This window comes from Pelophylax lessonae (assembly GCF_965119305.1).
Source record: "Pelophylax lessonae genome assembly, chromosome: 4".
Taxonomy (NCBI): domain Eukaryota; kingdom Metazoa; phylum Chordata; class Amphibia; order Anura; family Ranidae; genus Pelophylax; species Pelophylax lessonae.
In genome coordinates this window covers 643,726,564-643,747,941 of record NC_138771.1, presented here as the reverse complement: position 1 = coordinate 643,747,941, position 21,378 = coordinate 643,726,564, and the positions used below count along the sequence as shown (strand labels likewise).

At 42.1% G+C, this 21,378-nt stretch overlaps 1 protein-coding gene across 1 annotated transcript; it reads right to left on the bottom strand.

Annotated features, from left to right (window-relative positions):
- Positions 1-19,884: 19,884 nt before the first annotated feature.
- LOC309552953 (olfactory receptor 5P52-like) lies at positions 19,885-20,922 on the bottom strand (the record flags this gene model as incomplete). Its single annotated transcript, XM_082253859.1, has 1 exon — positions 19,885-20,922. The coding sequence occupies one exon, from the start codon at positions 20,920-20,922 to the stop codon at positions 19,885-19,887; it is 1,038 nt and encodes a 345-aa protein (XP_082109985.1).
- Positions 20,923-21,378: the final 456 nt, after the last annotated feature.

Here is a 21,378-nt window from a genome sequence, read left to right as displayed (position 1 = left end):
AATGGCGACCCAGATCCGATTCCCATTTAACTACATAATCAGGGGATCCTTCTTCAGGTTTAACAAGAAGTTGCAAATATAATTGTGAGATAAGGCCCTTAACGTGGGGTTCTTTATAGCAAACACGTTCAAATGGCGAAAGCTGATTCAGAGGGACAGTTCCAGAAAGAAGTGGAGAAAATACGTTTTTAATTTGCAAAAATCAAAAAGGTTCAGTGGAAGCCCATAAATCCAGAAAATATATGAAATCAGATGCAGAGATCAAATTACAAAGTCTAGTTAGTCCTGATGTGACCCAGTTACGGAAAGATGATGGAGATACCCAGGCTGGGTAAAAGGAAGTATTTATAAGAAAGGAGAGTAGAGGGTTATGTGCTGACTGAAGGCCGTATGGTGTTTTCATTCTATCCCAGATTGAAAGTGTGTGTTTGATAATGGTTTTGTGAATTGGTGAACGAGATTTTGTTTTTAGCCATATAAGATTGTAGATCGAGAGAAGATCAATTTCAGTAGATTCAATAGCAACCCATAATGATATTTCCTGTGTTGCATGATATATGGTGACCGGTGCAATCTGAGCAGCTATATAGTAGGTATTAAAATTGGGGAACCCTAATCCACCACAAATTTTTGGAAGGAATAAAGTCTTACTAGAAATCCTCAGTCTACTACCACCCCAAGTGAAATTCAAAGTTTTCCGTTGTAAAATATGTAGAAAATGAGCTGGTATTTGTATCGGGAAGACTCTGAAAATATAAAGAAATTTAATGCGCACTTGGTCAAATGGAGTTCTTCAGTGGATAGGGAAATATTCAATGCTGTAGACTTCTGGAGGTTCACTTGTAGGCCTGAAATATTACAAAATTTGTGCAAAGTATGAATTAGGTTGGGTGCAGAGATATGAGGGGAGGAGAGAAACAGGAGAACATCATCCGCAAACAAACATAGTTTGTGATGATGGCCCCCTATTTCGATCCCTTTGATAGAAGAGTTTTGTCTGATATGTTGGGTGAGTGGTTCAATTAACCTCCTTAGCGGTTTTCCCGAGTGTGGCTTGGGGTGAAATTTTTGTGCCAATAGCAGTAACCCCGAGCCACACTCGGGGTACTGCCAGGGAGCATCGCTGGATCCTGGTAGAGGTTACTTACCTTTTCCCCGGGATGCCGTGATGTGTCCCTGCAGCATACGCCGGCCGAATCTTCCGTCTGATGCTGTGAGCCCCGGCTTCCGTCTCCTGCAACATGACGCTCGCAGGGGGGTGGAACCGGCAGCAAATTCAAATGGTATAACACACAAACACACTGGTATATTGTAATCCTATTGGATTACATTACAAAATAAAATAAATTGACATTAGTTTGCCCTACAGTGCCCTTTACTGCAGTTTTACTGTACTTTATATATATACACTTTAACTTATTTATAGTTATTTATTATATTATAATTTATGATTTTGTGTTTCAAACTTTATCATACCCGAGATGTTATAAAGAAGAACGCACAGTAAAAAAAAAAATCATATGTAAATAGTTGGTTTGGGCTGCTCATCCGTAAGAATTACATGCAAAATAATGGTACCGCTTTCAGCACCTAAAATCGGAAACAATCATACCGCCAGGAAGGTTAATAGGGCAAAAAAGTAGGGGCGACAAGGGACAACTTTGTTGTGTCCCTCTTTTCACAGAAAAAAGTTCAGATTTGTAGCCTGCGTATTTAATATATGCTTGCGGTTCATTATATAAGGCGGCCATCCATGTTAAGAAATGAGGGCCAAAACCCCATTTGCGTAGGGCAAAATCCATATACAGTAAGACCAGGAGACCGAGTCAAAAGCTTTTTTAATGTCTAAAGATAGGAAACGGGTGGGGTTGTGTCTCTTTCTACCAATGTGGGAAAGTAATAACGCCCAACGAATATTGTCGCCTGTTTGACCAGGAATAAAACCTGCTTGGTCTCTGTGAATACGTTTTTCAATAATACTATTTAACCTTAAAGCTAGAATTTTTGCCAAGATTTTAATATCCAAATTTAAAAGGGATATAGGATGGTAGTTAGACCAGGTAGTGTCATCAGTATGAGGTTTAGGTATCATGCATATGGAGGCTGTGAGAGATTCCCCTCTAAAAGGTGCGCCATGCATGAGGGAATTGAAAGCATTAGCCAAGAGGGGAGTCAAATTAGAGGAAAACGTTTGGTAATATAGTGTAGAAAACCCGTCTGGACCCGGTATTTTATTAGGTTTCAATGATTTGATAGCTGCTAATATTTCATCATGTGAGATGGGAGAATCTAAAAAATCTAGTTGCGGAGTAGGGATAGAGGGGAGATTCATGTCAGAGAAAAAATAATTTGCTCGGTCAGGATCGATAGAGCCTCCGGAGTTATAAAGAGTGGCAAAATGAGATCTGAAGTTAGCTAGGATTTTAACAGGGTTGCTAGAAAAGGAATTGTTCAAAATCTTAAGCATAATATGTCTAGAGGGGTTGTGAGCTTTATTAACCAGTTGCCGACCGCCTGCAGTATATTTACTGCGCCAGTGTGGCTCCTACAGGCAAAGCGGCGTAGGCATACGTCGCTCGCCTGAAAGCTGCCAGGGGGCGAGCTCCCACTCCTAATCGTCAGCGGGGAAGCCTATGTGAGTGTCAGGCGGCTCCGATTGCCGCCTGACACTCGCAATCTCTCCCTACTGAGAGAGAAGGATGGTCGACTGCTGTAAACACAGCCGCCCGTCCTTCTCCCTGCAATGATCACAGAGCTCATGTGATCCTGCTATGTAGGATCGCATGTTTCTGTGATCATTTCACAAGCCCAACCCCCCCCCCCCACAGTTAGAATCATTCCCCTGTGGTCAAATTTAACCCCTTGATCACCTATACTGTTAAACCCTTCCCTGCCAGTGTCATTATTATAGTAACAGTGCATATGTTTATCACTGATTACTGTAGTAATGTCACTAGTAATGTCACTGGTACCCCCAAAAATGTAAAAAATGTCAGTTATGGGTCTGATCTGTCCGCCGCAATGTTGCAGTCCCGCAAAAAATCGCAGATCGCCGCCATTACTAGTAAAAAGAAAAACATTAAAAATGACATAAATCTTTCCCATAGTTAGTAAACGCGATAACTTATGAGCAAACCAATCAAAATACAATTATTGAGATTTGTTTTGCCAAAAATATGGAGCAGAAAACAAATTGGCCTAAAATGTTAAAACATGTTAATTTTTTTTTTTTTTTTTTTGAGAATGTCATATAGCAGAATGTGAAAAAATAAATAAACACACAGCCATTAATGTCTAAACCGCTGGCAACAAAAGTGAGTACACCCCTAAGTGAAAATGTTCAAATTGGGTCCAAAGTGTCAGTATTTTGTGTTGCCACCATTATTTTCCAGCACTGCCTTAACTCTCTTTGGCATGGAGTTCACCAAAGCTTCACAAGTTGCTACTGGAGTCCTGTTCCACTCCTCCATGACGACATTGTGGAGCTGATAGAAGTTAGAGACCTTGGGTTCCTCCACCTTCCATTTGAGGATGCCCCACAGATGCTTAATAGGGTTTAGGTCTGGAGACATGCTTGGCCAGTCCATCACCTTTATCCTCAGCTTCTTTAGCAAGGCAGTGGTCCTGTTGGAGGTGTGTTTGGGGTCTGTTCATGTTGGAATACTGCCCTGCAGCCAGTCTCTGAAGGGAGGGGATCATGCTCTGCTTCAGTATGTCACAGTACATGTTGACATTCATGGTTCCCTCAATGAGCTGTAGCTCCCCAGTGCCGGCAGCACTCATGAAGCCCCAGACCATGACACTCCCACCACCATGCTTGACTATAGGCAAGACAAACTTTGTACTCTTCACCTAGTTGCCGCCACACGCGCTTGACACCATCTGAACTTAATAAGTTTATCTTGCTTTCATCAGACAACAGGACATGGTTCCAGGAATTCTGCAAACTGTTTCCGGGCTTTCTTGTGCATCATCTTTAGAAGAGGCTTGCTTCTTGGACGACAGCCATGCAGACTAATTTGATGCAGTGTGCGGAGTATGGTCTGAGCACTGACAGGCTGACTCCCCACCTCTTCAACCTCTTTAGCAATGCTGGCAGCACTCATACGTCTATTTCCCACAGACAACCTCTGGATATGACGCTGAGCACGTGCACTCAACTTCTTTGGATGACCATGGCAAGGCCTGTTCTGAGAGGAGATAAATGAAAAGAGTATGTAGCGTGCTAACCTAATATATGAATAAAAATCAATAAACATAACATTTCATGATTAGCACATATCCAAATAGGTGCAAAAACATATACAGTCTTGTGAATAAATCCGTGTTGGTGGATAACCAAAAAATGAAAAAAACACAAGTCTCTCAAAATTGTGGAGTGTAAAAAAACTTCAAAAGTAAAACGAGTGTTCTATGCCAAATGAACGTGCCACTCTGTGAGGGTAAGCGTATTCCTGTATACGGTCTTTAATGTTGGTCAAGGTGGCCCCTTACCGCAAAAAAACCTATAAGAAGAGCTTCCGAACTTTTGATGTTGATATGATGACAGTTGGTGGTAAAGATGGATGCTTACCAGAAATCAGGGAGACTCGAGTTTGGACTGCTACAGAACAGGAAATTCCGCGAGGAAGCCTGGAAGCTGGTCCGCTTTGCAGTAGTGAAATTCCGGCAATGTAAGGAGCAAGATCCACAACACAGGTACCCAGTATGAGAAAAAAGGGACTTATAGTGCATTACCTTCAATACTTTTATTCAAACAAAAGATGGCTACTTACATCAATCAGGACAAACAAACGCAAATCAAGCTCAAGAATGTGCACGGCCGCCTGCAGAACGGTCCGTGACGTGAGATGTCGCAGCTAGCCCCCTCATGTATATATATGTAATATATAGTGTGGGCCGTGGACTTAGCCCCTGAGCCATGATTGGCTAAAGGCACCCTGCCATTGGCCAATCATGGCTCTGAAAGGATATTGTGCCGTGATTGGCCAAAGCATACAGGCCAATCAAAAGCACTTAATGCACTGCAATTGCGCAGTGCATTATGGGGCACTTATCGGCAGGTGAGCTTCCCGATAAGAGTCCCGTTTGTTCGTGTGTTCAGCAATTACACGAACACCCGATGTTCAAGTCAAACTTACTTCGACTCGAAACTCAAAGGTCAACACTGATTAAAAATCCTTTTTTTTTTTATTGGTCTTATGTAATATTCAAATTTTCTAAGACACTGAATTTTGGAGAGGGGAATGTATTGGCAAGGTTCATGTGCTACAAGAGGAGTCAGCTGCAGATGGCATCTTAAGGTAAATCATATAGAACGGTCAAAACAATACAAAAAACAGCAGACATGCATCCATGTTAGACACTCAGAGGCACCTAAGGCTCGAAGCACACCTGTACAAACATGCGTGATCAGAAAGGATGGTGTGGCTTTGGATCAGGGGTGTGCAACAGTCCACCAAGGTAGTGTAGGGGACTCAGGTCAGGTTACCGAAGTAAGTGGCAGTCCCGCAGGGGGCGTGATGGTGTGGGTGGGCAGGTTCCACTAGCATGCCCAAAATGACCCAGGCAGGCGTGGATCGATGGATAGACCCACTGATTCAATAGACTTCAGGGTAGTTAGATCTGACGTTAGTTCCATTACCGTGGGGGCAGTGTCTGACATCCAGTGACGTAGGATCAGCCTACATGCCAGCATTAATCAGGTAACAATCCAAGGCTTATACAACAATAGGAGTTTCCTGGATTCCTTAGAATATGTAGGGTCCTCCCATTCCATATAGTTGAACACCAGGGGATAAACGTCTTTGGGTAGTAGCACTCCAGTCATTGTTGCAATGTAGCGGATCGTTTTGTCCCAGAAAGACGACACCAGAGGGCAGTGTCATAGCTTGTGTAGCAAAGACGGGTAACATTCCTTGCAAAGATTGCAGAAGTGATGCGCTATGTCCTTGGACCAGCGGATGTGTGGGTAGTATGCTCCATGGAGTATCTTGAACTGTTGTTCCCTCCAGAATTCACAAGAAATAAAGCGCCTGGTGCACAGATAACCCTGGAGAACTTTGGTGTGGGCAAGGGGTGAGTTGAGCATTTTATTCCAAGACTTGGCGATGGTATGTGTCGTTCCCTTGAAAAGTTCCTGGTGGAGAGGTTTGTATAATTGTGATATCCTGTGTTTACCCTGGCAAAGCCATGAGTCCACCAAGTTGAGACGGAAACGTTTTGGGGGAGAGCAACAAATACCGCTGACATAACTGATACATTGTCTAAAATACAGATAATGGCCCTTCGGTAGATCATATGTCTCAGCAAAAGTTTGGTAGCTCAGAGGACTCCCGGTGCTCATGTCAAAAAGCTGCGAGACAAGTGTTATCCCTCGCCGGGACCACAGCTCGTAGGCCGAGTGCTGCTGCGCCTGTGGAAACCCGGGGTGGTGATGAATAGGAAGATACCTCGACAGTAGCTGGGGAGAGCCCAGCTTCTTCCTCACCTCTCTCCAAGCAGCCACCGTATCCCTAATCATGATATTGGTGCGAAGAGAGATGGGAAGGTCCCCCATTCCACAGTGCAGCAGAGCAGTCAGGTCATGAGGGTGTACCATTTGTGATTCCAGTGAGTGATTAGTATACCGAGACTCCTTACTGATCCAGTCAAGGCACCCCCTCTTGAGACAGGTAAGATTATATATTCTTGTGTTCGGGAGGTCCACCCCCCCGTCCCTCTTAGGTAAATGCAGCTTGTTGAGTGAGATACGGGGTCTCTTTCCCTGCCAGATGAAGTTCGAGAGCTCTTTATGTAGCCTATTAATGTCGGAGTGTCTCAGCAATAAGGGGATTGTCTGTAACGGGTATAATAATTTCGGGAAGGTGGCCATTTTGTACAAGTGGCATCTGCCCATGAACGATAGAGGCAGATCATGCGGGTGTCCTTCCCCAAAGATCTGTCCTCATTGGGGTGCATGAGGAGATTGAAATCCCCCGCTACAACGAGCGGAAGATGCAGGTATGGGGCCAAAGTGCGTGTGACCGAGTGGAGGAAGGGTTCAGAGGAGCCGTTGGGAGCCTAGATACCGGCGAGCGCCCACTCGCGATGGGCGGTCGCCAGGCGTGCTCTTACTATCCGACCGTCGGCATCTGAGACCGAGGATGTCAGTGTGGTGGGAAGATTCTTGTTGATGAGGATTAAAACGCCTGCCTTGCCTTTAATTGCCGGGGAGCCTATAACCTGCCCAACCCACAGTTCGCATGCGATGGAAGTCCTTGGCTTCCAGGTGGGTTTCCTGCAAGACCGCAATGTCGGCCCTCAGACGCTTCAAGTGTCTTGGTACCGCCACGCGCTTGTTAGGGGACCTGAGCCCTTTGACATTCCATAAGATCACACTCATGGAGGAAGCCATGGAAAATGTAAAGGGTGACGGTTAGTAGCCATAAGCGTGCGAGCCAGTGATGTGAGATTTGAGACGGATGCCTGAAGGGTGTCCAACAATATGTGTATCATGAAAATGACATGTGCATATGCCATCGTATCGAGTAGGGGAAGCAAGGGGTGCCCAACTGGGGCATCAAGGTAAGAGGAGGAAGGGCAGCAAAAAAAGTTCTCGAACTTCTCTTTTTTCCTCATGTGAGTTCGCGCACGCATAGGACAATGTTACCGGGATGCAGCAGTGTAGCCCACTCGGGGAACCACTAAAGCGTTCTGCAAAGTGAACGCTGCGCGAGTCCTAAACAGATAGGGAGTCCCACATTTTTCAAAGGGAGGGTTGCCGCAATACTGGTAAGGCTGTGCAGGCCGGGCAGCCGCGTGGCGCGTATGAAATAACAACATAACTTAGACGAGAATAGCACCACATATTCAATAAATGGAACGTTAACATACTAAGTGCATAGCAGCAGATTTACTGATGCGGGCAGAGCAGATGTACTGATGCAGGCAGGGCAGTGTCACGAGAGGCACGGTCGACCGCTCATGTCAATGCGTCCACACCTGGTAGCATATTCCTAACACAACATAACAGTACCTGAGGTAACACTTACATTTACAAGTATACCTAATAGATAAATACCAATAAGCTGGCTTCTTAGGGTCGTGGGTGAACACAGGATATACGCGCCGTGTTCATCCGCAAAACGATATCAGTGACGTGAAGAGGAACCAGACACCCATTGTCTTTTCGCTGGATCCCTTCTGGGGCTCCTTTGCTCTTTCGTACCTTGGAAGCGTTGGGGGGAAGGCGTGGAGGGTGGATCCAGAGTAATGCTGAAATGGCGTTGAATGAAATGGTAGGCCTAATCAGGTGTGGTAAAGGATTTCTGTTCACCGGCAGAGTCCGTGAGGCGTAGAGTGGCAGGATACGCCAACGTAAATTTGATGGATTTGTGGAACAAACCCTGGCAAATTGTCTGGAAAGCTTTTCTGCGGCGTGAGACCTCCTGGGAGTAGTCAGCGAAGATCAAAAGTTTGTGACCGTCGACTTTTAGGATTTTGGAGTTGCGAAACGATTTCAAAATATTCTGCTGGTCCATATAATTAAGGTATCGCACTATTACCGCTCTAGGAGTGCGTCTGTCGTTGGAGGGGGCTCCCAGGCGGTGGGCTCGCTCCACCGAACAGGCAGACTGGATCCCCAGGGCCTAGGGCAGGCGAACTGACGCCATGTCACATAGTGTGTCTGTGCCAAAAGATTTGGGTAGTCCTATAATCCGTAGATTATTTCTTCTAGACCTGTTCTCCAGGTCATCCACCTTGTCTAACAGGTACCGTTGTGTCTGCCTGGCCTGCTGGTCCAGGGTGAATGATCCCTGCAGTTCATCCTCCAGGTCAGACATCCTGTGTTCCATGTCAGTGAGTCTGTGTGCGTGGTCACCGAGCTCCTTCCGGAGCTGTGAGATCCCATCCAAGATGGCCTTATCCACAGCGTCTTTTATGGTAGGAGATAAGAGAGAGGCAACTGCCTGTGCCAGCGTAGCTATCTATGCCTCAGGGATGGCATGGGATGGCAGGCCGAGAGATGCTGTGCTCGGAGGGGGGGGCGGCGTCCTCCATCGCTGCTTCAGTGGAGGCTGCAACTGACGCCGCGGCCTTGATTTGTGCAGGCGCCGGAGCGCCGCCATGCTGGAGGTACCGACCCATGGCCGCCCATTCCCGGAGGTTGTCGGTAGGTGAGAGGCAGCGTTTGGGGCTCGGTAGGGCTAAGAATGCCGGTTAGTGCTGAGGTTCGTACCGGAGCCGATGTCCCGCGCTGCTACCTACATGGGCGCCGGAACCGGAAGTCATAAATACAATTTTTGATGATATTCTAATTTTAGGAGATGCACCTGTATATTGGGACTAGGGATAAGATTCTAGTTTACTTCAACATTGGGTATGATGACAATCTCTATGATTTGCATTAGGGCTAAAATGCAAACTAGTGACTGGTAAGTTCACACCAGAATTAAGAAAAAAAAAACAATAATGAACTGTTTAGTCTTTCCTGCTATCATTGTAAATCACAAAACTCAACAGCCTCATAAAAATGGATAGCCCAGTCTGCTTAATGTACAATGGTGGGTTCAAAGTAGCCATGTTATCAGTGTATATTGGAGTGCTTAGCGCTTAGAGAAAGCTGACATCAGTGTGTAGGTTGAGATACTTAGCTATATTGTGCTATACTGTACTATGTTGTTAATTGGAGTGGTGGGCTTCAGATCCTTTTGTACCCCATGGTGTTCACAATGACTTTAAGAGAACCAACAGCCTTTTTTAAAACAACTTTTTTTGTAATGACTTCAGTACATTTGTCCTGCCGAGGCCAATTTTCACATTTTTGGCCGAGGCCAATTTTCAACTTTCAGTGCTGTCACACTTTGAAATGACAATTGCGTGGTCATGCAACACTCTACTCATTAGACATTTTTATAATTTTTTCACACAAATAGAGCTTTCTTTTGGTAGTATTTAATCTTCACTTGGTTTTTTTTTTCATTTCTTGCTAAATAAATGAAAGAAAAAAAATATTTTTGAAAAAAAAAAAAAAAATATTTGGAAAAATGCATGGCAAATTTTTTGGAAAATTGAAAAATTAAAAAAGCATTATTATATAAATGGTGTGATGGTGATCAGGGACACTGACTGGTGACAGTATGTAAAAAGAAATAATAAATACTATTAATAATGTTTTTTTTTTTTTTTTTTTCAATTGAAATTTATTTATTTTTAGTCAATATACAAAAAGAAAAAGCTCACAATACACCAACAATTTCACATAAATAATTCTAAATCAATTAAAAAAAAAAAAAAAAAAACCCTACAAGGGCAAGTCTACTCCACCATCCTGTAAGCTCTTATATATATCCAAAGACCTAATAATATTGTTATTTATTTATTCTTTTTTTCCTTTTACTTGCAATTTTCTTTTGAACACTGTGGCCAGAGCAATAGAGTGTTACCTTAGTAACACTGTACTACTCTAAGGAAGCAATCAGGATTTTTTTTTTTTTTTTACACATTATGATTGCTTATACTGTACCAGTTCATTTCATTGGTATAAGCAACCATTTTCACTGAATAAAAACGGGATCATTCAGTGTATTTTGTGGTGATTAGCTGTGATTGGCCAAAGCTAAACACATAGTACAGATGGGCTGTGATTGGCCTTGTCGGTACCATGTGATCACTGTGACCAATCATAGCTAACAACACAATTTTATACAATGGATGGCATGAAAGAAAGCCATACATTGTTTACAATTATTATGTGATCTGCTGTGATTGGTCACAGCGATTATATGGTACTAACAGTGGGCCGGTACAGTAATTAGTCATCGGCTGTGACAGCCGGTGACTGATCATGCCACTGTGCGGCCACACAAGAGGTGCATTCTGGGAGGACGTCATATGACGTCCTCCCAGAACAACAGTGCTCCCACCCAGTCTATAGCAAAATGACGGCCGGGAAGGCTGGGAAGGTGTTAATATATTATTAACATGTGTCATTGCTTGTTAGCTGCTGGGATCTCTCCTTTTGCAATATATTTTAATTTTGTCGTTTATTGTCTTTTTTTTTCACTTTAAGTGCTGCAAGGGATAAAAAAAACACTTACTAAAGGCAAATAGACTGTTCACTTTGCAAGGGAAGTTTGCCCAAAGTTAGTGATAGCTCTGCTGACTTCCATCATCTAATTATCTGCAAACAAAATTAGTTTTTTTTTTTTTTTTTCCTTACACAGTTCATTTTTCATGGAATCGGACCTTACTGTTTGTATCATTTAATTACTCTTGGGGTTATCTAGTATTACCCACACATACATATTGCCTTATACACCCCTATTAGATAGATGCATGCTTGAACGGAGAAGTGTGTGAAGCAGCTGCCTGTCCCCTATGACAACGTTGTCAATTTTATGAAACAATTGGTGAAGGTGTATTTTCATTTATTTTTATAGTGTTTGCATTTTTCTACAATAAAGTAATTTTTTAATATATGGTACTCCGTGATGAATCACTTGAGGTTTCTTCCCCTTGCAAAGTTAATAGCCTATTTGCCTTTAGTAAATCAACCCCATAGAGGGGGCTTTGTGTTAGAGGAGGGGTATCCAAACGTTTATGTACAAAGGCCATGTTGTACATTTCACAGATATTTATGGGGAAAAAATATACCTCAGAGCACCCCTTACATCAGAGTTCTCCCTTACATCACAGTCCCCATTAAAGGTCTTTCCTACCTGTCAACACCTACATCAGGGTCCACATTGCGGTCTTCCTTCCATCAGAGTTCCCCCTTACATCAGGGTCCTCATCAGAGTCTCTCCTTACATAAATCTCACTATCAGAGTCTCCCTTACATATATAGGACCTGTGCTGGAGAGTGTAAGGGTCTGGTTCATGGGGGTATGGGGGAGGATGTTGAGTTGGAGACCATAGGTAGCCTCTGCTGATCTTAATCCTCATTTCGTGCACATTGAGGATATGCTACTGACCTTAGCTGGGGCCAGAAGATATCTTGTAGAGGACCAGATGTGTCCCATGGGCCAAAATTTGGATTCTCCTGTTTTAGAAGGAAAGTCTTTTATGGTTTATTTTTGGTGGGGAATTTTATTTTGTGTAGCTAGTTTCTTTGTTTGGGGTGAAGAACACACACGTGTTGCTGGCACAGTTCTTAGGGTGGGCCATTTTACATAGCAGCTGGAGCCATTCTTACCGCCCTGTAGTGATGTGCCAAACACCCCTCTAACAGGGGAAATGTTCTAGCGAACATGCAAGCTCCATTAAAGTCTATAGGACATGAACATGAAAAATCAAAAGTCCTAATTTTAAAGGCTTAAATTAAAAAGTTATGGGCCCAAAAAAAGTGTATGGGGACCTGGGTCCTGCCCTGGGGGACATGAATCAATGCAAAATGTTTTTTTTAAAACAATCATTTTTACAGGAGCAGTGATTTTAATAATGCTTAAGTGAAACAATAAAAATGAAAAATTCCTTTAAATGTCATGCCTGGGGGGCCCCCTTAATGCGCCTGTAAAGTAGCGCATTTGTCCAATTTTTGTAGCCTGCTGCAGCAATTCTGACATTTCAGGAAAAAATGTCATTTAAACTTGATTGCCGCTGTAATGTATTGTCTGCTCCCAGCAATACAGGTAAAAAAAATGAAAAGAAAATGGTATAGGGTCCCCCCCAGAACCATACCAGGTGACATGCCCTCAACACGGGGGGGGGGGGGTGAGTGCTTGAGGTGCCAAAGCACCTTGCCCCCATGTTGATGGGGACAGGGGTCTCTTCCCAACAACCGTGGGCTGTAGTTGTGGAGGTCTGTGGGGGGGAGGCTTATCAGAATCTGGAAGCCCCCTTTAACAAGGGGGCCCTCAGATCCCAGCCCCCACCCCTATGTTAATGGATATCGGGTACATTCTACCCCTACCCATTCACCAAGAAAGTGTAAAAAAATAAAGACAAAAGACAGTTTTGGAAAAGTCCTTTATTAAAAAATAAAAAAATAGTGTCCCCCGATGATCAGTTGCCCATCCGCCCAAAAAAAAAAGAAAAAAAAAAGAAGAAGCTCCTGCTTCGCGGGTGCTTCCCGCGTTCTGAGTCGCTTTGATTTTGATAGCTATTTTATAGTGACGTCACAAGCCACCCCACAATGCACTGCTCAGGTGCAGTGAATAAATTACTGACGTCATACGCGGGAAGCATCTGGAGAAGCAGGAGCCTCTTCTTTTTTTTTTTTTCTATTTTTCGGGCGGATGGGCAACTGATCATCAGGAAACACTATTTTTTTATTTTTTTAATAAAGGACTTTTCCAAATGTGTCTTTTGTCTTATTTTTTTTTTTTTTTGGTGAATGGGTAGGGGTATGATCCATTCACATGGGGGGGGGGGTGGAATCTAGGGGCCCCTTTGTTAAAGAAGGGTTTGAGATTCTGATAAGCCTCCCCCTGCAGACCCCCACAACCACAACCCATGGTTGTTGAGAAGAGATCCCTGTCCCCATCAACATGGGGGCAAGGTGCTTTGGGGTGGGGGGGCAGAGCCCCTCAGCCCCAAAGCACCCACCCCCCACGTGGAGGGCATGAAGCCTGGTATGGTTCAGGAGGGGGGCGAGCTGGGCCAGCTAGGCTGTGTGATCGGATAAGGGTCTGGTATGGATTTTAAGGGTAACCCCACGCCATTTTTTTGGAAATTTTGGCACAGGGTTCCCCTTAAAATCCATACCAGACCCGAGGGGCCTGGTATGTATTGGAGGGGGGACCCCACGCCATCATTTATTTCAGCAATACTGACATAAACTGATACAAACTAAAGTGCCTATATACTGATATACTGTATATGTATATATATATATATATATATATATATATATATATATAACTTTGTGGTATACACTGCACTATCTTATGTAAAAAGCAAAAATCTTTCTCCCTGCCAGCAATGTATTTATTAACTATAGAATTCCACTTAAAAATCACCCAATGACCAAGGGATTCAAACCTACAACCCCCCAATTAGCAAGGCTGGTGTTCTACCTGCTACGCCACCGTCAAGCACACTTAGGTTAAGCACACTTAGGTTAAGCACACTTTTCCTGCCTCACTAACTAACTCCTATCTCACCCTACACACAGTGGATGAGATATAAGTTAGGGAGAGTGGGTTCAGCTTAAGCTGGCTTAATGGTGACATAGATGGTAGAATATCAGGCTTGCAATGACATGGCTGTCAGGTTTGAATCCCTCAGCCAACAGATGATTTATTGAGGTCAGAGTCCATGATGATAATGAATGAACTCAAAGTTCCCACGAAGAAGCCCATTTATTTGTCATTCGATGAACAAGCAAACAGCCAATGTTCGAGTGAAACTCAAAGCTCATCTCCACCATTCACTGAATGCCTTTTAAATATTTTTTTCAATGACCTCTTTAGACAAGACAGAGATCATGCCATCATCTTCCTCTCCTTCCTTTAGTTACTGTAAATATTCTGCATTTCAGTCTTCTGGATGTGAAATATGAAGGATAAGATGTAAGGTGCAATCATGTGAATTGATAAAGAACAACCATATTTCCAATGTACCTGAGACCAACCCAGAGTTTAACCACTTTGCAAGCTTTTTTTCTTAAAAAAATGAACACAATTAAGTTTGATTTACTTTATTAACTTTTATATGAATATATTTTTCAGAAATATTGATAGGATCATACATTTTCACATAAACAACCACATATTTTGCAAGGACACATACAAAAAAAGATGCTTTCTAACATTTCATATTATGCATTAATATTTACTTTATGTGTACGTCAAGTCAAAGCTTTTTTGTTTTGGAAGTCTATCCTCCCCCTTACTTCTTATCCATATGAAAACCTTTTACCATACAGGGAACAAAACACAAAATGCTTTTTTTTGGGAAGGCTAGAAGAAATGTTAGATTTTTATTTTTGTCAGTGCTCCCATTGTTATCATTTCCTGTCTAGGGAAATCTCTCACAGGAGTGAGGGAAAATCTCTCTAACAGAGCCCTGGATAGTATTAAGCACCTCCTTCCCAAGCCTATTCTGACACTTCACTCCTACATGAAAAACATTTTTTTGCTAGAAAATAAATTAGAACCCCCAAACATTTTATTTATATATATATATATATATTAGCAGAGAACCTATAGACTAAAATGGTGTGTGTTGCAATTTTTTATGTCACACGGTATTTGCCAGCGGTTTTTCAAACGCAATATTTTGGGAAAAAAACCCATGAATAAAAAAAAAAAAAACTGTAGTGTTTACCCAATTTTTTTGTACAATGTGAAAGATGTTGTTACATTGAGTAAATAGACACCTAACATGTTAGGCTTTAAAATTGCGTCTGCCTGTGGAATAGCGGCAAATTACGTTGCTTAAAATTCTCCATAGGCAACGCTTTAAGCGCCTTTAACCGCTTTACCACTGCTCACATTGCTGCTACTGCAGCAATGTGGCTCGTTATCGTCCAGCGACGTAGACCTACGTCGCTGGACTCCGCCCCTTGTGGGCGGCGCGCGCGCGCCGCCGGAGGCTCTCTCCCGCTGTGTTCAGTCACAGCGGGAGTCGGGCCAGGGGAGGAGTGGCCGCCGCTCTTCCCCGATCGTCGGGGAATCTAGTTAGGAGATCCGCCCGCCTGTGTAAACAGAGCGGGCGGATCTCCTAAGTGACAGGCAGGGACAGATCACAGTGTTCAGCATAGCTGAACATCCGATCTGTCCTTGTGTCACTCAGTCACCTCCCCCCACACACGTTAGTAAGCACCAGGCATACATTAACCCCTCCCTCTCCAAAAAAATTAACCCCTTCCCTGCCAGTGTCATTTTTACAGTAACAGTGCATATATATAGCACTGATTACTGCAGTAATGTCACTGGTACCCCCAAAAGTGTCAAAACATAGGTAGCAGAAAACAAATTGGCCAAAAAATTTTAAAAAATTGGATTTTTACATTTTTTGGGGGGGAATTTCATATAAAAAAATGTTAAAAATATTGTTATTTTTTCAAAATAAAAGCTTTTTTTGTTTATAGCGCAAAAAGTAAAAATCGCACAGGTGATCAAATACCACCAAAAGAAAGCTCTGTCTGTGGGAAAAAAAGGACGTAAATTTCGTTTGGGTATGGCGTCACACGACCGCGCAATTGTCAGTTAAAGTCGCACAGTGCCGAATCGCAAAAAGTGGCCCAGACGTAAGACAGCAAAATCCTCATTTGGTAAAGTGGTTAAAGGTTACCAGTTGAGAGTGGCACAGCAGGTCTGGTGCTAGATTTGTTGCTCTCACTCTAATGTTCATGGCAATACCTCACTTACATATGCATGCAAGAGTAACGTATGCATTTGCATTTGCGCGTTAGCAAGGTGGGATGGGAATGCTTTAAAAAAAAATGTTATACAATTTTTTTTCCCACTTTTTTATTGTACAAACTTTATTGCTATCACAAGGGATGAACAACTAGTGATGGACGAACATCGGCCGGGGCGGTTCGCGAACGCCAGCCGCAAATTTTCTCAAAAGTCTGCGAACCACATGTTCGCGGCGGGCCCCATTGACTTTAATGGGAGGCGAACTTTGAAAACTTTTAGGTCATATTTGTAGCCACAAAAGACGTACTAGTTGTGCACAAATAGTCCCAGCACATGGACAATGTCATAACAGAAGTATTGCAATTGAAAAAGTTGCCCTAAATGTTTTTTTTTTTTAACAGCAAAAAATATATATTTTTTTCATAAATCAGCCAGAACTGACAGCAGCCGGTAAATACATTGTCTAATACATATAGGGTCTATTCACACATCTGTGAAAACCACAGGATACCTGCCCCTATAGTAAAGAGACTGGAATAGACCCTAAAACAACATTGGAGCATTTTAAATGACTTTTGAGGACTTTGACAAAGCGATTTGTGTGTGACTGCAGCCAATCTCTAACTGCCCCTACAGCAACCACAGGATACCTCTCCCTAAGCTCTAAAGATACTAGACCTATACCGAAATACCTGCCCTCAAAGCAACCACTGGATACCTGTCCCTAACCTGAACAGAGACTGTAGAAGGCATATACCAAAATAACAGCCCTGAAAAGGACTTTTGTGGATCTTCACAGCGCTATATGTGTCTAGCAAACTCTGCCTGATGAGCACAGCAGACCTCTCCCTACACTGGCAGAAAGCGGAATGTGAAATGGCCGCCAGATCGGGTCTATTTATAGGGTAGGCGGACTGTCCATGTGCTGGAATGTTTCAATTGGCTGTCCACCTGACGGCTGTGTCATGGTTCAAAATTCTTCTGAATGAAAAAGAAAATGGCGGCGCGGACATGTTCGCGAACATCGGCAAATTTGCAAATTTGAGAACAAGCAAAATTTGCCGCGAACCGACAGCCGGGCGAACCGCAAGGCCATCTCTATGAACAACATCCCTTGTGATAGCATGGGCTGTTACAGGTCTTCTTTATGGATAGATTTGAAGTCTCTTAGACCCCAAATCTCTCCTCTGACCCTCCATGCTGCTGGTGGCCAGTTAACAAGAGGCAGAACCAGAAGTGACGAATACTCATCGCTCCTGGTTTCCAGGGTTATAGAGAGTGGGGAACAACATCAGTTTCTCTCTCTCTGTCCCAGGCAGCCTTTGCTGCTGGCTGTATCTCTCCTGACCTCCGGATAGGACCGGAGAGCCCTGGAGAGACGGCGATGGCGGGAGGGGAGTAGAACCCCCTTCTGCCATCCGCAGAAGTGATTGAGTGGCTAATTAGCCACTGAGATCACTTCTGCTTTGTAGGGAATTGCCGGCTGAAACTAACAGTACTGGGATGTTGCCTGTCGGTGCAGGCATCATCCTGGTATAACCATTAAAACTCAAGGACATACGGCAAATCCTTGGGTAGAAAGTAATTAAAAAAACAAAATGTGTTCTAATTCTTCATGTTCAAAACCAATCTAGAAAAAATAAATACATATTAACTCTACATTCAGTTGTTGATAACTTTGCCAATGCTTAAAGAGGTGTTCCAGCTGTGGAAAAAAAAATAAAAGTTAGCATCTACAAATACTGTAGCTGCTGACTTTTAATATATAGACATGTACCCGTCCAGGGAGCCCACGTCCGCACCCCAGCCAATTTTCGGATCGGCTGCCGGGTGCTGCTGCCGCCATTCACTCTAAGGAAAACCAGCAATGAAGGCTTTTCGGCTTCACAGCCAGTTCCCTACTGTACATGTGTGAAGCGCGCTGTGCATTCTCATTGACTCAGCGTCGGGGGAAAGGAGAAAAACAGGTACCCATTTCCCTCTCCCCCCTGAAAGGTGCCAAATGTGGCACCGGAGGTGGGGTGGGGGGGGGGGAGCAGATCAGCAGAAGTTCCACTTTTGGGTGGAAATCCACTTTAAGGGAACCAATAATACACATATATTTTTTTTTTCAAGACAAACAAGGCTTTAATTTTTGTGATCCTATCTTGCAAAAACAAACTTCTTTAAGCAATCCTTAAACAAAAAATATAAGAAAACAAAAAAAAAACACACACACCTAATTTATTTTTTGACCACTGTTACTGTTACTGTAATAAAAACATTATACATTTAATACTATAATTTGTGCTGTTTAAAATTACACTAAAATTATTATTTTATACAAAGCATTGCAAAGTTATTTACAATATATATATATATATATATATATATATATATATATATATATATATATATATATATATATATATATATATATGTATATATATATATATGTATATATATATATATATGTATATATATATATATATATATATATATATATTTTTTTTTTTTTTTTTCTTTTTTTTTTTTTATGTGACACTGACAAAATGAACAAAATGGATACATATGAAAAAAATGTCACTTTTAATCGTTACTAACATAGAAATAAACAAACAGCAAGGAAATAATAGTTAAAGAGAAAAGGGGCAGAAGGAAAAAATTAGGACATATTAGGGTAAAATAAGCATTAATTAGAGCTTAAATAGACACATTTATTATTATTATTTTTTTTAAACTGATCAGGTTGTTTAACTGACAGCATCTGTGGATCAAAGTGCATCCCTTTGATCTACAGTATAGATTAATTAAAGCGAGTCAATACAAAAGTAGCGATGTTACTTTGCATGTTTCTGTTTCATGTCTGAACTGTGTCAGATGGTTCCTTTTTTCGACAGCTGTGGGTTTGTTTTCAGAACAAAAAATTGCCTTCTGTTAGGAGTGGGGGTGCATGGCAGAGGGAGTTTGGAACAGGACATGCTGCATGCACCCTGTATACTGATGATGCACTTCGAACTGCACACGCTACACACACCCTGTATGATTGCTTTTTTGGGTGTGTGTAGCGTGTGCAGTTCGAAGTGCAGAGGACGAGCATGCTCTGAGGGAGGACTGAGAGCAGGCCGGGCGGAAGCTGTGTCAGTGTACTTAGTGTGAAAAGACCCTGAATGAGAGGAAGAGAGGGATCTGTGGAGAATACATCCTTTTGTGACCTGGCAGCCCACTCACTCACCTGCAGGAGTCTATCGGAGTGAGTTAAGGTGGACGTGGAGATATACGGGGGATTTACTTACCCTTTGGATACATACGATTTATGATGTTCCCGATCCCAAAGGCCTAGGCTGGGTTATGCCACAAGCGTTGATTACCTTTTTAGGTAACTATTTTCTGGTAAGAGGCCATTTAGCTTGGTGGAGGAATCACTCTTTGTGGTGAAGGCTTTTATCAAAGAAGAAGTATAAAGCTGCACAGCTGCTTTGCAGCCTATTTACCTGTTTGGATACAATAACTGGTGTTTTTCATATATACACGTTGATATGGACTTTTCTTCCCATCGTGGTTAATTTTCACAATTTGGACATTTAATATTAATGATATGTTTTTGTCACATTTATAGCATAACTTTTTTGGATATTTTGGTTTGTTTTCGTGTTTGTCTTGCACCTAGGGTGCTGCTTTCTATCTTTGATGTAAGTGCAGATTTTCTATTTGTTTTTTTGGTTAAATAACTGTTAATAATTTTTCTTACAACTTGTTTCAGTTCTTTATTCCTCAGACTATATATAATTGGGTTAATAAGTGGGCAGACTACAGTATACTGTAATGACAGGAATTTAGTAATGTCCCATGACTGTCCTCCACTAGGTATCAAGTATACACAAAAAATGGTACCATAAAAAATGGAGACAACAGTCAGGTGGGAGCTGCATGTTGAGAAAGCTTTATGTCTCCCAGTAATAGAGGGGATTTCAAAAATAGTGACTATAATATAAACATATGATATAATGATGATAAAGAATGGGATTACAGCAAACAATAAACTCAGTAATGTTGCTTCCAGTTGAACGATGGTGGTGTCAGAGCAGGAGAGTTGAAGGATTGGGTCAAGATCACAGAAAAAATGATTAATAATATTGGGACCACAAAACTGTAATGTAGATGTGGTTAAAGTAGAAATCAATGCCGCCAAGAAACTTAAACTCCAACTTGCGATAATTGTTATCCAACACAATTGGTGACTCATTAACAAAGTATAATGCAATGGTTTACAGATGGCCACATATCTGTCATAAGACATCATTGTCAGAAGAAGACACTCCAGCATTCCTGTGGCCGCAAAGAAATAAAACTGGGCGATACATTGAGAAAATGATACAGTAGTGGCATTTTCCAATACAGTATGGAGTATGGTAGGAACAACATTGGTTGCTATTAATACATCACATGTAGACATCTGGGAGAGGAAGAAGTACATGGGAGAATGAAGGGATTTGCTGTAGGGCACCAATGTGATGATCATAAGGTTTCCACATATTGTCATAAAATAAAAAATAAGAAAGAGTAAGAAGACCAAAAATTTCAAACTTGGAGGAATCTGAAACCCCATGAGGTGGATTGTAATGAGCGCGGTCACATTTTTTTCATCCATTTACCCAGAATATTAACTTTATTTGAAACCAGTTTGTCCAACCTGTGAAAATTTGTGGAGGCAATAACAGAAAGAAAGGTAATTTAAAAAAAAGAATAAAAAAAAAAAAAAAAGAAGGGAGGCTAAAGAAAGAAAATAAAAGGGATAGTAGGAGAAAAGGGAAGAAGGGAAAAAAAAGAAGGAAAGGCAGGAGTGAAGAAAAGAAAGAAGGTCAAAAACCTGGAGATAAAACAAACAAGTACTATACTTTTGTAGAATAACAAGATATCAGTTCTATAGACAATTATTCACAGCCACATCCCTAGAATGGGTAAATTACAAAAATAACAGGGAGGAAGGGTGCATACATATATCTCCATACATTATTGTACTTTGCACATTGCCGAGTAAAAGGGAAAAAAAGGAGAATTTTTACTTGTTAGCTAAGAATAATTGCATAATTCTAAAGACACTTCA